General features: G+C 30.5%; 1 protein-coding gene and 1 long non-coding RNA gene across 3 annotated transcripts; both read right to left on the minus strand.

Annotated features, from left to right (window-relative positions):
* Positions 1 to 9,134: 9,134 nt before the first annotated feature.
* Positions 9,135 to 10,746, minus strand: LOC104749724 (UPF0725 protein At4g28920). 2 transcript variants are annotated; one of them, XM_010471406.3, is made up of 6 exons: positions 10,574 to 10,746; positions 10,283 to 10,443; positions 9,915 to 10,070; positions 9,627 to 9,822; positions 9,489 to 9,536; positions 9,135 to 9,352 (listed from the first exon to the last, which is right to left on the minus strand). In XM_010471406.3, exons 1-5 carry the CDS (start codon positions 10,611 to 10,613, stop codon positions 9,511 to 9,513), a joined length of 579 nt encoding a protein of 192 aa, XP_010469708.1. In that variant the 5' UTR covers positions 10,614 to 10,746; the 3' UTR covers positions 9,135 to 9,352; positions 9,489 to 9,510. The 2 variants fall into 2 exon arrangements, with proteins under 2 accessions (XP_010469708.1, XP_087346448.1); XM_087490322.1 differs by lacking the exon at positions 9,915 to 10,070 and having other exon boundaries at positions 10,574 to 10,705.
* Positions 10,747 to 11,793: 1,047 nt separating this feature from the next.
* LOC109129644 (uncharacterized) lies at positions 11,794 to 12,307 on the minus strand. The gene is made up of 3 exons (XR_002035927.2): positions 12,192 to 12,307; positions 11,961 to 12,096; positions 11,794 to 11,870 (listed from the first exon to the last, which is right to left on the minus strand). It is a non-coding gene; the product is annotated as an uncharacterized LOC109129644 (long non-coding RNA).
* Positions 12,308 to 14,197: the final 1,890 nt, after the last annotated feature.

The following is a 14,197-nucleotide window of genomic DNA, read 5'->3' on the forward strand; positions in this document are numbered from 1 at the left end:
TTAGTTCTTCCTCTGGTGTGAACTTGGGCTCATCTTTCTCAGTCTTAGTCATGTATGAAGGTCTCTCATAGCCACGACCCCCAGGTTTCCACAGCAAAAACGCTGGTTCAAGCCACGTAACCTAGCCTGAGAGATAAATGTAACCGAAATTCTTGTAAATGTTTGCTTCATATGGGCTTATTTGGTCTAAACCATGAATTGGGCCGATATTGGTGTGTAGCCCATTCAGGATCCGGGTTGTGTAGTCTACAAGGTTAAACCGACATAAGCTCTAGGGTTTCACTATATAAGGGAATATAGGGTTGAAGAAACAAGCAGTAATCAAAAAGACGCACTAAAGAAGCTGGTGGTACCTTGGTGGCGGCTGTAGGGCACAGCGCAGAGCGATGTGCAGGGCAGATGCAGAGACACAGGACGCAGTGCAGAGAGCATGCGCAGGGCGTCGTACATGGAGATTGAAGTTGTGCGCAAAACCATGATAAAGGAGCATAAGCTTGGCTGGGGTCGAAGGGCTGAGAGTCGGACATAACCTTGTCTAGATTTAAGGTGTCTTCATGACACTCTGATGAGAGACGAAGATGGAGCTGCTTCTTTGGGGTTCTGGAGGTGTTCCTTGGTTATATATAGAGGGGAGAGCTGAACCAGAGACAGAGAGTGGGGAAGAAAAAAAGCTAGATACTCTATGTTTTCTTCTTCTGGTTTCCTTGTAGTTGCTCTCTAATCTTTGTATATGAAACACTATGTAAAACCTTGAGTGATTGATAGTGCATATTTGTGGGAGAAGGTTCCCACACGAGATGTACCCTCTGCATTAGGGAAACTCGTTAAATCTTTGTGTTATTTTTATGATATGCATATTGATCTGTGAAGTAGAAGAGGAGTAGGGGCAGAGTCGCGGTAGGCGATTCACTACAGAGGTGAATTGGAGTCTGCGATTCTCAACAAGTGGTATCAGAGCTCAGATTCAGGATTTCACAGACTTAGGCATGACATTGTAAACATACAAGGAGGATCTAAAGACTGTTGCAGAAGACTCATGATCTTGAAGGTGTTATTGATCGAAGGTTAAATTAAATATGGGGTTGGTTTAAGGTAGAGTTATCTGCAGTGTTTGATTCAGGTTCATGGATGGATGTATGAAGGTGATTTGCACATGGCTGTGAAGAGGGAATCAAAACATCATCCAAAAGGCTCAAACTTGTTAAAACAGGAGTTCAGTTTCCGATGCGATCACAAGGTAAATGTGATGTTCTGTTTTGAAGCTTTTGAATACTCAAAGCTGTTTCAATTTAGGGAATCTAGACACTGGAAGAACACAAGGATGTAGACGTCTTCAACGACGTGAAATTCAAGATAGTATCTTGTTTGGTCTGGTTGTTGAAAGTCTGTGTGGTGGTGTTCAGGAATTGGTTGAAGGTACAACTATAGGAGTCACGGATTTACTAAGGGACGCCTTCAGAGGTGAATCTGTGTGTAAGAGGGTTGTTAGGTCATCCAGTTGTGTTGAAGATTCAGATGAGTATGAAGATGGACCAGACAATTTATGTTGATCTGGTCATATTTGAGAGGTTTTGGGTGAATGGTTAAGTCTTAGGAATGAATCAGGTTGTTAGAGATTTGAAAAGACTACAATCAAGGTAGGCTTACAGAGAATGAGAATGCAGAAGAGTACCAAGAGTCGAAGTTGCAGTCAGTGAGATTTTCTTTGTCAAGGTGGAGTTTGCTCTTCAAGGTGACTTAAAATCTCAAGAAGACTTTTGTAGACGTTGCAGGACTGTGCAAGAATTTGCAAGTAAGTGCAAGAATCTACAAGGCTGTCGCAAGGTGACTGGGGTTGTGTATCTGCATTGAGAAGAGAATCAGAAATAGAAAAGATATGGTTTACCTGTTTGCATCTACAGAGATGATCTGGTGGATGAATCTACTGAAGGTATCACTTGCAGGAAGTTTAAGTGTTTTGTTGGCACTTAATAAGGAAGCATGTGAGTATAAGGGGAAGATTCAAGTAGATCTTTGTTGGTTAAAGATGCATGTTATGCTAACAAGACTAATAGAAGACTAGTGGGTCTAGTAAGATCATTAAGTTTTTCAGGGAATTCACTTACATGAAGGTTAAGTGAGGATTCATCAATAGTGAAGACATGTCAAGTTGTATTGATGGATAATGAGAAAATGTATGATGTTGGTACCAAGGTTCTTCTTGGTAAGGTCTGCAATTGTGAAAAACTATTACAGGATTATGTTTACAGCAGGTGTGGCTTTAGAGATTCTAGAGTAAAGCACTAAAGGCTGTTATAGGGAGACTAGCAGAGGTTCATAAACTGTTTATTGGACATATATTTTAACATGAAGTTGAACAGGAGGTTGTACTATCAGATCGTACAAGTTGGGTTCATAAGTTAGTTGGTTAAACACATGTTTCATCTAAAGTTGAAAATAAAATCAATTATATATTCTTTGTTTCTTATGATTATAAGAATATTGAAGCAATTTAATAATTAATTTTTAACGGCTAATAACATATCCATTTTCATATAAGTAACAGAATGGATGATCCGTCGGATACTATTATGGTGGTGGCGGTAACAAGAAAAATAAAAAACTTGCAAAGCCGGCACAAGAAATTAGGGTAATTTGTAGTTTGTGTTGTGTCATTTGCAAAACATGAACTGTTAATATCTTTAACCAATCGTTTATTTGATTGTTGCTAGTTGACGGAGTCGGACGAAAAATATCCTCTCTTCTTATATATTTGTTACTGCATTTTTGTTAACAGTGTATTGATTCTAACTTGACTAAGTTTTATTTGTTTGTTATTTTAAAAAAAGGAAGTTTGTTATTTAATCCTTAAACATAAATATTAATCTTTACCTTTTTGTTGTTGTGTTCATAGGATCTTCCACCTGGAGTTAGAAACATTAATTTCGATTGGGATGACGTGATGGGGGTTATAAGAGAAGTGATGGATCAAGGAAATCGACGTAAGTAAAAAAAAAAAAAAAAAAAAACTGATTCAAATTACTGTTTATAAATGAATGGACATGTATGGCTTGTATTTCCTCTACTACATATATCAAAACAAATAGATGTAGGAAGTATATTAATATGGGGTTGGATAATTTTTAAGTTGTCAAATCCAATAGAAGCATACAACTGGATTTGTCAAAAAAAGATGTTGGTTTTCAAACCATATTTTTATTTATTTTTTCGATCAAGTAAACCAAATTATACTAACTCGTTTTTGTTTTGATGTATGTTTGTGTAACCTAAAAAGTTGTTTTCCCATCCCATCAAATTTAGAATCGGATAATCTTATATACTTAGCTAGAAATTACTAATTGAATTATGAAAGTACATAAATGAAGACTTATGGCAAAATATACACACACAAAAATATCATAGGCATGAAATATCTTCGATTTTTTTCCAAATCAAAAAATAAACTTTGTATAAAGCAAACGGGAAATTAATTTTGGGCGATAAGTATACGTGTCAACACATATAATTATATTGGGCACTCCATTTATTTATTTGTATAATCCCAAAAATATATGTACATCAGGCATGCAAAATAAATAAAGATTGAAAGGTAACTTTTGATAAGAAAAATATACTATTAAAGATTAGAATTTAGAACCATAGAAAACCAATATCAAATCAATAACTTATTGGTTAATAAACCATAAGTTTCTAGAGAGAGAGAGACATTGAGTCAATATTTTCAACTTCCAATTTGGCATTTACAAAAGACGAATATACGTGTATATATATATATATACATATAGGATAAAAAAATAACTAATGTATGCATCTCCGTAGCACTATAGCAAAAAACCTTAAACCTTCAAATTTTAAAGATTTGAATAGTATGAGGGTGCACTATTGAGACCCTCAAATATTTTATACAAATTTCATTTTAATCCTTTAATATATATTTTACACATAATTTTATCAAATTCAATTGTTATAAATATTTCTATATAAATTTAAACACACTAAATTAAAATTATTTCTATATAAAAAAGATATACCATTTACAAAATATTATTTTTACAACAATAATGCAATAATTAATCATATATGAGAGCACTATGAAATAGTTATATTGAGTAATTTATACTTTAACATGTTTTCTTTTATGTTTTTTGAAAATAACATATAATTTTGTTTTATCATATAAGGTTTTGTATTTTTTGATATTGTTTGATAATAATTTTGTATTGTGTGTTATATATATATACTAGATAAGGGCCCGCACGATGTGCGGGTTTAAAAATTGTTGAAAAAAATAAATCCTAAACTTTAAACAATTTTTTGAAAATATATAAAAAAAATATTTCCTAAAGTAAATATATAAATAATTTAAGTTAGAGAAAATATTTGAATTTACAATGTATTTATATTTATATATTTTAATATATTATAACAATTACTATAATAATCTAAAACTAAATTATATCTCACTAAAACTTTTGCCAAATACTCATTATTACAAATATTATTATTGTCATATTTCAAAAACGTTTCACAACTTATTTACAAAATATTTTACATGCAACAAATTCATCAAAGCAACATTTAATAATTAACCACATATAATTTTACTCTATGTTTTACCATTTAATAAGTAACCACTTAAAAATATGTTCTTACACCGAAAATTATTTTATTGTTAAAGTATGCTTTTTATCACCACCTATAAAATGTCTTCTAAACAAATTAAACAAATTTTATGTTTTTTTTTACTTTCATTTTGGCATAATTATAGTTCTTATAATTACTAAAATTGTTTTGTGACATAATTTCTTTAACCATGAAGTTTTTTTTACTCCAAAGATATTTTGGATGAACAATTGGTAAAAATTATCTACTCGATAACAATGATTTTTTACTAACCCAATAAAAGTTGAGAAATTGAAAAAGTTAATATAATATAATAAAAATAAAAATTTGAAAATTATAATCAGGATGATATATATAAATCTTAGATAATTCATATATACAAAATAGAAATTTTATATACAATCCAAAACATGACATATATCATAATCACGTTAAGGATCAACAACCTATTTACTTTTCAGAAATATTCAATTGTACTTAAACAATTAAAAGCTATGACCTCGTCTCAAATATTCTCGAATCATAAATTCTCAACTTATTTTTATCCGAATCAAAAATTCTCAAATATTTCTCTATATACCTGGTTTAAACGGTTTTGCGAACCTAATTCGATAGAAAACCACATAAATCCAGTTCGAAACCAATTTTTTAATGGTATACCGTTCCAACTTCCCAAATTTGGAACTGCTTCTCAATTACTCGATCAAGCAGCTCTTGTTTCAATACCAAAATCATCAACATTATTCAGAAAAGACAACTCTAAATTTTGACCAAAAACATCAACCACCGACTTATCTTCCAAACTTATAATGCTACTAACTATAGAATCACTTTTGGAACCTCCATCAGTCTCTCCATCCTCGATTAAATTAACGGGCTTATATACTTCGATTTCATTTATTGCATCTGATAGCTTGCATTGAAAAACTCGCACGAATCAAAAACTCACGTAATAGATCGACAAAATTATATAAGAAAAAAAAAACAAAGATCAAAGCTTTCGATAGAAACATGTAATGTTATGTAGATATAATGTTATTTTCTTAATAAGCTGTCCTATTATGTTTCAAAAAATAATAATTCTTTTGACATAACTTATGTTATTCTTTTTAAATTTGTTATTCACTATTTATTTATTAATAAGCTAATAATATACATGTTTAGTGAATTATTTTTTTTGTTTATATATGTCAAAATCTTATTGATAAAACACGTATAATATAAGTAACATACAATGAAAAATAGATTAGTTTTGTTAATTTTCTGTTTTAATTTAGATTTTTTGACACGTGTCAACATCTTATCAGTCTACTTGACACGTGTCATGATCTGGTGAATTACTAACTTTGAGAACCAATATTTATATAATAAGATATTTAATCATTATGTATGTAATTTATATTATCATGTAACATTGATTATGCAATATTGAATATTGTATAATAGAATAAATAATGTTTTGTGTTGTATAATATATAAAATGTATGTTATAGATTTATTTATGAGATTTTACCATTATTAGTGAATTTTGGAAATATTAAGGATTATATTGCAAATTAATTAACTTTAAAAGATTTTTTTGAGGATTTATTGTTGTAGCAAACCGCCCTCAAATCTTCATTTTGAAGATTTGCTCCCTTCAAAATAAGAAGTTTTATTAGATGCCCTAAGTTCCCTTGAATAGCTCACTTGATTGATGGTCAACTTTTTATGGGAAATTGGATCGACATTTTTGAGTAGAAACGATTAAGACAGTTAGCATCTGGCCAACTGAAATGATCGACCGAAGGTCCGAAGATACAAATTAAACTCATCAATAAACGAAGCAATGGGACAATAATGAAATGACTTTAGTTCAACGAAGCAATGATTAACTTTTGTTGTACATCGAGGCCGAGGGAAACAACTTTTCACTTTTTGACCTCAAATAAAGCAACATATGGTTCTATCACTTCACTTCTATGGATTTAATTGTTCTTGTAAGGATCTCCCTGATGGATGTAGTTACAATATGAGTTGGAGAAATCCAAGAAATAACAAACTAGTTTTGCTGCCGACCATAAACCAAGGAAGTGTAGGTAAGTATTTTTATCGATAAATTAAGGAAGAGTTAAGAATTACCTAAACCTTAAACATAAACTCTAAGGTCTAAAGAGAAACCTACACCACAAATCATAAACTCTAAGCCCATAATCTTTTAAACCTTAATTTTAAAATCTAAAAAAGTGGCACGTATATATCCTTAATTTTAAATTTATTTAACATTTTCATTTAATTTTTGAAAAGTTCTTTTTCCTTTCTCAATTATCACAAATTATCATTTTTAAATAATATAATTATTTTCGAGATAAATAATTTTTGTTGGCTAAAAAATTCTTCTTTTTATAACATTTTTTCGTTTTGTCTCAATTTTACCTTATTTCCCAATATTAATTATAATTTAAAAGATCATTACATAAAATTATATATAAAATAAAAGATAAGTATAAAATTAATTTCTTATTGTTATTTACAATATATAAAAAATTGTTTTTAGTAATGGCTACATATATTAATTGTATTAAATTAGCATTTGAAAAAGATTATTTTTTTTTTACGAGAAAAGCATTGTTTTCTTTTAAAATCAACAATAGAATTGTGTACTCTGTCAAATGTGCATTGTGTACCCTTAAAGCTTAAACAAAGCACAGGCCGTATCTATTTAAAATAAATCCTATATAAAAAGAAAAGCTAAAACAAATCCAAGTTTAAATTGTAAAGAAAAAAAAAACACAACGCTCAACTAAAAAAAAAAAATAAGAAAGAAAACATTGTAAACACTAAGGAAAACTACAAGATAAATGCTTTGGTCACACAGATTTCATCAAGTATGTTTTGGTTACTTTATTTATTTATAAAATTTAATATGTTAAATGGTATTACTAGGATATTGCTGGACCATAGTGTTCAATAGGGTGGTAGCATCTCATTTATACATACACGACAAAGTTGGAGGGCTTCTGAAGCTTTCTGCAAAACACCTTTCCGCAAATATTGAAGAAAAATTTTCCAATGGGTTTCTCAAAAACTACAATGGGCTGAAGAATTTTCTGAAGGAAAATGGCTTGGTTTTGGAAAGGGAGTGCAAATGCATTGTGGGAAAACATAAAATCAGCAAAAGTGCATGTGACAAAGTAAAAGTAAGTTAATGTTGTCAAGTAATTATTAGTATAATTGATCTTTTGGCCCCAAAAAAGTAGAATATTTGATTATAATTTACGTTTTTTTTTTTTTTTAATTCAGGATAAAATGGCTTTCAAGATCCGTGATTTCATCGTTGTTGAGGGAAATATTGATGAAAAACAAATAATACTACTGCTGAAAACGCGAGGACCAATTGCCGCTCAGATAAGAGTTACCAAGCAATACGAGGGAAGCCGTAAGGTGGGTAAAATTCTTCTTAATTTAGAATAATATTAATATTTTTGTCTAGTTTTATATAACTGTATTTCCTTTTAACTAGGATGAGATATACTATGGTCCAAAGAACATGAATACCGAAGCAGATAATCATATAGTTCTACTCACTGGGATTGGAACGAGAAATGGGGTTCATTACTTTGAGTATCAAGGTACATGGGGAACCACATGGGGAGGTAACAATGGCTTTGGGAAAATTGCGAGAAAAGTTAGTCATAAAGGAAATCAATCTTTGATAATGGCATACATGTATCCAGAGGTATATATTCATTATAACTATATAATGTAATTCTTATTTTGTTGAGAATTCTATTAATCGTTTAATACTACGCAGCTTCTTGATCAAGTACTTGACGTGCAAGGGTGAGAAATCTGCTGGTTATTTACTAAGGAATCGTCTTCCATGTGGTGCAGCACGTTGCAACAAATATTAATTTATAAAACGAATGAAAATCTTCTATTTCGCACTTTGTTTTATGTATTTTTGTTTTGTTTTGTTTTACCTCAAGACACTTGGTAACCATAAAAGATGATAATAAGGGTGTGTAATAATTTGAGGAAAGAAACCTTACTTTCTAATATATTTATATAAGATGTGTGACTATTGATAAATTAATGTGTCGTATAATAATTAAGTTATTACTTTCAGTCCATTCATAAAATTAAAAACATATTCATAAAAGTAGGTTCAGGGGAAGGGTTTGAGCTTTGTGCACTAGTGATCGTGTTTCAAAAACGTGAACGAGAAACTCATGAAATCAATTGAATCTCCATTGCGAGAGCTCACTGATGTCAGAGATGTTATAAGGTTAAATTATTAAAATGCATTCTGTTGTTGTGTAAGACGATCTGGTTTGATTGAATTTGACTAGTAATAATGCCTTCTTGAAAAGTTAGTTGATAAATCTTGTTCGAGTCTTTCGCTTCCGTAGTAATTTGTTATTGTTTTGGGTTGTATAGATAGGGATATATGTGTTACTATGTGCACCGTAGTCTCGCATAATATATATATATCCTCTACTATGTACTATATTTTATAACTCGCTAGTCACTAGTTAAAAGTTTTCTTTAATGAAAGTTTGTGAAACACATAGAATCTGAACTCTAGTTAAAAGTTTGAACAACAAACAGATCTAAAGAGAGGAAGCGAACAAGGCAAACAATAAAATTAGTACATGTCTCGGATATATGATGAGACTCGGTCAATTATCACAACAGTGCTTGCCTCAGCACCACCCAGTTTTAGACATTCGATAGCTCCTCTATCAGTCTGAAGATATCATCAATCAATGTAAAAAACAAACAAGAAACATTCAGCAAAGTGAAAGCCCCCTAAAAGTTAAGCGAATAGACTCATCAAACAAACAAGACGTTTTATAATTTAGATAGATATTTCATTCATATACCTTGATTTCTTGACACCTTCTTTCACTGTAATTTCAATGGATTGATCACTGCCAAAACAATCCAAATAAACCTATGACTGGTCTAAAAGCTGTCTATTAGGAAAGACAAAAGGAAAAGAAAAGAAAATAATGGAGTACCTTTTTTCTCAGGTGTGGGATAGCATGAGATGTACAAGGGCGGACAGTGATAATAATAGCAGACTCTAGCTCGGAAATGTTTTGGCTGACCATTAGAAGGATCCATACCTTCAAAGGTAATGAAATACATTACCGAAGCAGCACCAGTCGCGTAAAAATTGGCTTTGATAGCCTCGACAAATTCATATTTTGTATCCTGTGTTTTCGAAACAAATTAAGGGTAAACCAATCGTAAACGAGAACAAAGCACATCTTTCTTGAACAAAGAGACTACAGTTAGTTTTCGACCTTCTTTTCATTGTATCTCTCAAGAGATTCCCGAGACAGCCGGTTCATTAACTCTCTCGTGGTTTCGGGTTCCATGACGTACTCATTGTTATCATCGAAATTAAGAGGTCGGTAATTAAAAAGACAGCGGAACTGCTTGAAGTCAATGTCGAAACCCTATATGATAAACCAAAGATTCCCCCACAAAAAATTAACAATAGCATTTTCCAAGTAGAGAATATGAGATTACTCGCACTAGACTCCCCCACAAATCAACAACATACAATAATATTTTCTAACCAAGAATATAACACTACATGTTTTCAGAGAATGAAAAAAAAAAAATCAATCAATCATAAAAAGACAACTGAATAAAGAAGAACCCTAACCTCGCTCTCGATGACTTGTTCCTTGATGATGCGTTCCTCTTCTTTAGGCGAGAGATTAGGCTCTTCGTTTTCACCACGTCTTATATAAGGAATATACACATCCTCAGGCTCAGTACCAGGCACGTATTTTAAATACGCTGGTATTTCCATGATAGTCCACTCTGAGAGAAACGACCGGAAAAAAAAAAAAAAAAAAAAAAAAAAAAAAAATCGAAATTAGGGATTTGATCCACCGATTTTTATATAATAGATCCTTTTTAGATCGATATATAGAGTTTGGATTCGTCGTACCTGGTAAATCATCTGACATCGCTACTTCCGAATCTGACATCGACTTGCGTTTATGAACAAAAAAGAAGAACTCTTTTTAGTTTTTGTTTTGTCTGGAAGTGTATGAATTAACATCAGTTCCACAAAAGATAATATTACAGCCCCTCTAAGTTTAATTGAACTACAGACCCTCTAAGTTTAATTGAACTACAGCCCCTCTAAGTTTTTGTTCTTTTCGAATTTAGTTTTATATTTTGGGTAGTAAACCAATAACCCTTGGGACACACTAAGAAATTGCTCTTGCTTTAATCACACTCACAAATTAATTAATAATAGGTTATCCTGAAAAGTTATGACGGAAACTATTATCGAGAATTTATTTATACGTTTATACGTTTTGAATTCATTTAGTCATGAAGATCGATAATTTTGTTTTATATTTTCAGCTTTCACTAAATTAAGTCAAAAGAAATTAGTAACAAAGCTCGAGCTCGGTCGTGGCGGCACGCTTACATACTAGTTACTCCTCTGTCTCAAATATATGATATGGTTCCGAGGCTTTTACACCTTTTTATATACGGTTCAAGAAACAGCTACACAAATAGATCATTTGCTTATCAAGGTCTCAGTAAGAAGTGATACAACTTTCAAAATTATGGACTCAAAACAGAACAAAACAGACTAGATGAGGTACCTTAGTACGACCATAGCCTGTAACCAGAGCTGTGCCTATGGGTTAAAAAAAAGGCATTTGCCTCAGCCCCCAAAATATAAAGAATTTTTTAAAAATATGGTATATCACAATAGTTTAGGGAGACTTTATATTTTATGAATAACATTGGTTCTATTTTTTTTGCTTTGACTCTTTAACATAAGAAGATGTATTCCTCTTAGAAATGACAATCTAGTTTAGAACTCTTTTGTTTATTTACTTGCTTTTCTTTAAAACGGTTAAAAACCTGCTTCAGTGCTTCTAAATCTTCATTAATATACTAATTCATTTTTATAGTAATTTTGTTTATGAATTATGATTGTGATGATTTGATATATTGTTTTTTCTTAAATTTTTAGAACCTAGATTATGAGCATTTGGTGAAAAAAGTTTATTGAAATATAAGAAAGACTATTAGATTATTTTATTTTCAATAATTTATATTATTTTACATTTATTTTAAAAATTTTTTTTAAGAAAAACCCATTTCAATCTCGCCTTAAGCCCCGATTAATCTGGGCACGGCACTGCCTGTAACTCAAAGTCTTCCTCACATGGGACTATTTCAGGTTGGCCATAAACTGTTGGAGAGGATGAAAAGACCATCTGTATAAAAACTCCAGAGTCCGAACAAATTTGGTAAACTAAACTAGAACAAGAAACACATATTCAAAAGTGAAGGATTCTGATCTTAACCACTTTGCAGTTGTATTTTGCCATGGTCTCATACAGATTGATGGTTCCAACTAAGTTATTATCAAAGTAACGACGAGGGTTTCCAACACTTTCACCCACAGTTTTAAGACCAGCAAAGTGAATCACAGCATCAAATCTGTTTCCCCTCGCAAGAAGTAGAATATTAACTTATTATAATTTGCACCTGAATATAAAATATGCACAAATTGAGTTTCAAAAGTTTCACAATACCTCTGATTGGAAAAGAGTTTCTCAGTGTCCCCTTTGTTTCTAAGATCACCCTGCAGTTAATTAATCAAAAACATCCAAAATCTTCATATAACTTCCAATCAGAGGAAAAGCAAAGCTCTTTCATAATAACTTAAGTCCTTAACTCAAGGCTAAAAAACTAAGAGAATTTCCAGATTATTAGACATTACCACAACCTTGTATCTCGGGAATAGCCAGTCATTAGGGACATTATCCACGGGATCCCCATTATCCACTAGTGAACTAAGTCCTTAGGTTCTTTCGTTATCTGAAAACCACATCAAGCACATATTACAGTAACATATATCAAACATGCAAACATCTACTAACAGAAAGGTAATATCTTATATAATATGACATGGTTTTTTCTAATTTTGCCTATAGATGCGACATTTGGCGTTCTATTTTGCCGACACGTGTACTTTACATTAATTTTTAGTTTGATCCTTTAAATGTAAAATTATTTACTTAGAAAAGTGTTCATTTCTTTTATCTTCTACCAAATCTTTAATTATTTTGGGTTTGTATTATTTAGTATTATTTCATAGCAATACTCTATATAGTTTACTTTGGTAAAAAAAAAGTAATCCATCTTACAAGAATATATCTATTTTAATTTATACAATTTGTAAATTATTCACTAATTTAAAAAAAAAGTAATCCATCTTACAAGAATATATCTATTTTAATTTATACAATTTGTAAATTATTCACTAATTTTCCTTTAAATTTCTTTACTCTTTGTTTACCAAATCTTTAATTATTTTTGGTTTTTTATTTAGTATTATTTCATAAAAATCTTAATAGTTTACTTTTATTAAAGAAACAGTAATCTACTTTACAAGAAAATATTTATTCTATTTTGTTTTTATGATTTATAAATTCTTCACTAATTTTTTATCACAACCATAACTTTATTAATTAACTATTTTTATCGGTTTTACTTGTCAATATATACTATATATTAAACTATAATAAAGTAGAGTTCTGAGAAATTGTCGGCACCACTCTATTTTATTAACATGTGTCATTTTTTCCAATTTTAATGAAATAAAAGACACATTATTGCTAATCTAAAACTAAATTGTCTACACACATTTTTTAATTTGAGACATTTTACTTATTCAGTTTCTTTAGGTTACATTTACTTCGCTCAATCAATAACCTTTAAGACATTATAGGTGGACGTTTTCTTTTGTTCAAACTACTCATGTTGCAATAATGCATATGACAGAATTAATTACAATTATTATGCTTTATAACTGTATTTATTGTCATGAATGTATTTACTCAGAATAATGTGTCAATGGAATTTCTTACAAACTTCATAAAATGTTTAGTGTATTATATAAGATCTAATGCTCACATGACTAATAACGAAGAAAACGATCATGCACATATATGTCTTTCTTTTCCCATCATTTTCCATGGTACTTTATTTTATTTTTTTCTTATGAAGTTTTTTTTTTTAAAATGATGTCTTACAGTATGATGATTAATAGATTAATATATCGATGACTATTTGAAGAAATCATTTACAAAACAATGTCAATGTTTTTTTTTATTTTTGGTATAAGAGTCTTGTCAATATTTATTAGCTTCTTTAAAAGGATTATGTTTTATGATAGTCATGATTTAAAGTTTTTGCATTGTTTTGTAATGCATTTTTTATTTATTTTCAAACTATAGTTGGAAGTCTTCAGTGATGAAGATGAGCCCAATGCTAAAGCACAATATCTTTGGCTTTGAACATTCACTCATAATATTATAGTTTTAGGTCCCTTAGATTCCTCTCATAAGTCTTCTGATCTTCAACTTCAATATATTTCTAAGTTTCTGTTTCGTAAATTTGCTTTTTTTTTTGTTTTTAAAAGTTTTTTATCCCCATTACAAAAATATTTTACTTTGCCTAATTTTACCGTGTAATGCATATATATATGGTAAAAAATCACGTACTTCGTTATGCCTCTTTGAAATCACTTCCCAAA

Source organism: Camelina sativa, chromosome 16 (genome assembly GCF_030686135.1).
Source record: "Camelina sativa cultivar CO46 ecotype springtype chromosome 16, ASM3068613v1".
NCBI lineage: Eukaryota > Viridiplantae > Streptophyta > Magnoliopsida > Brassicales > Brassicaceae > Camelina > Camelina sativa.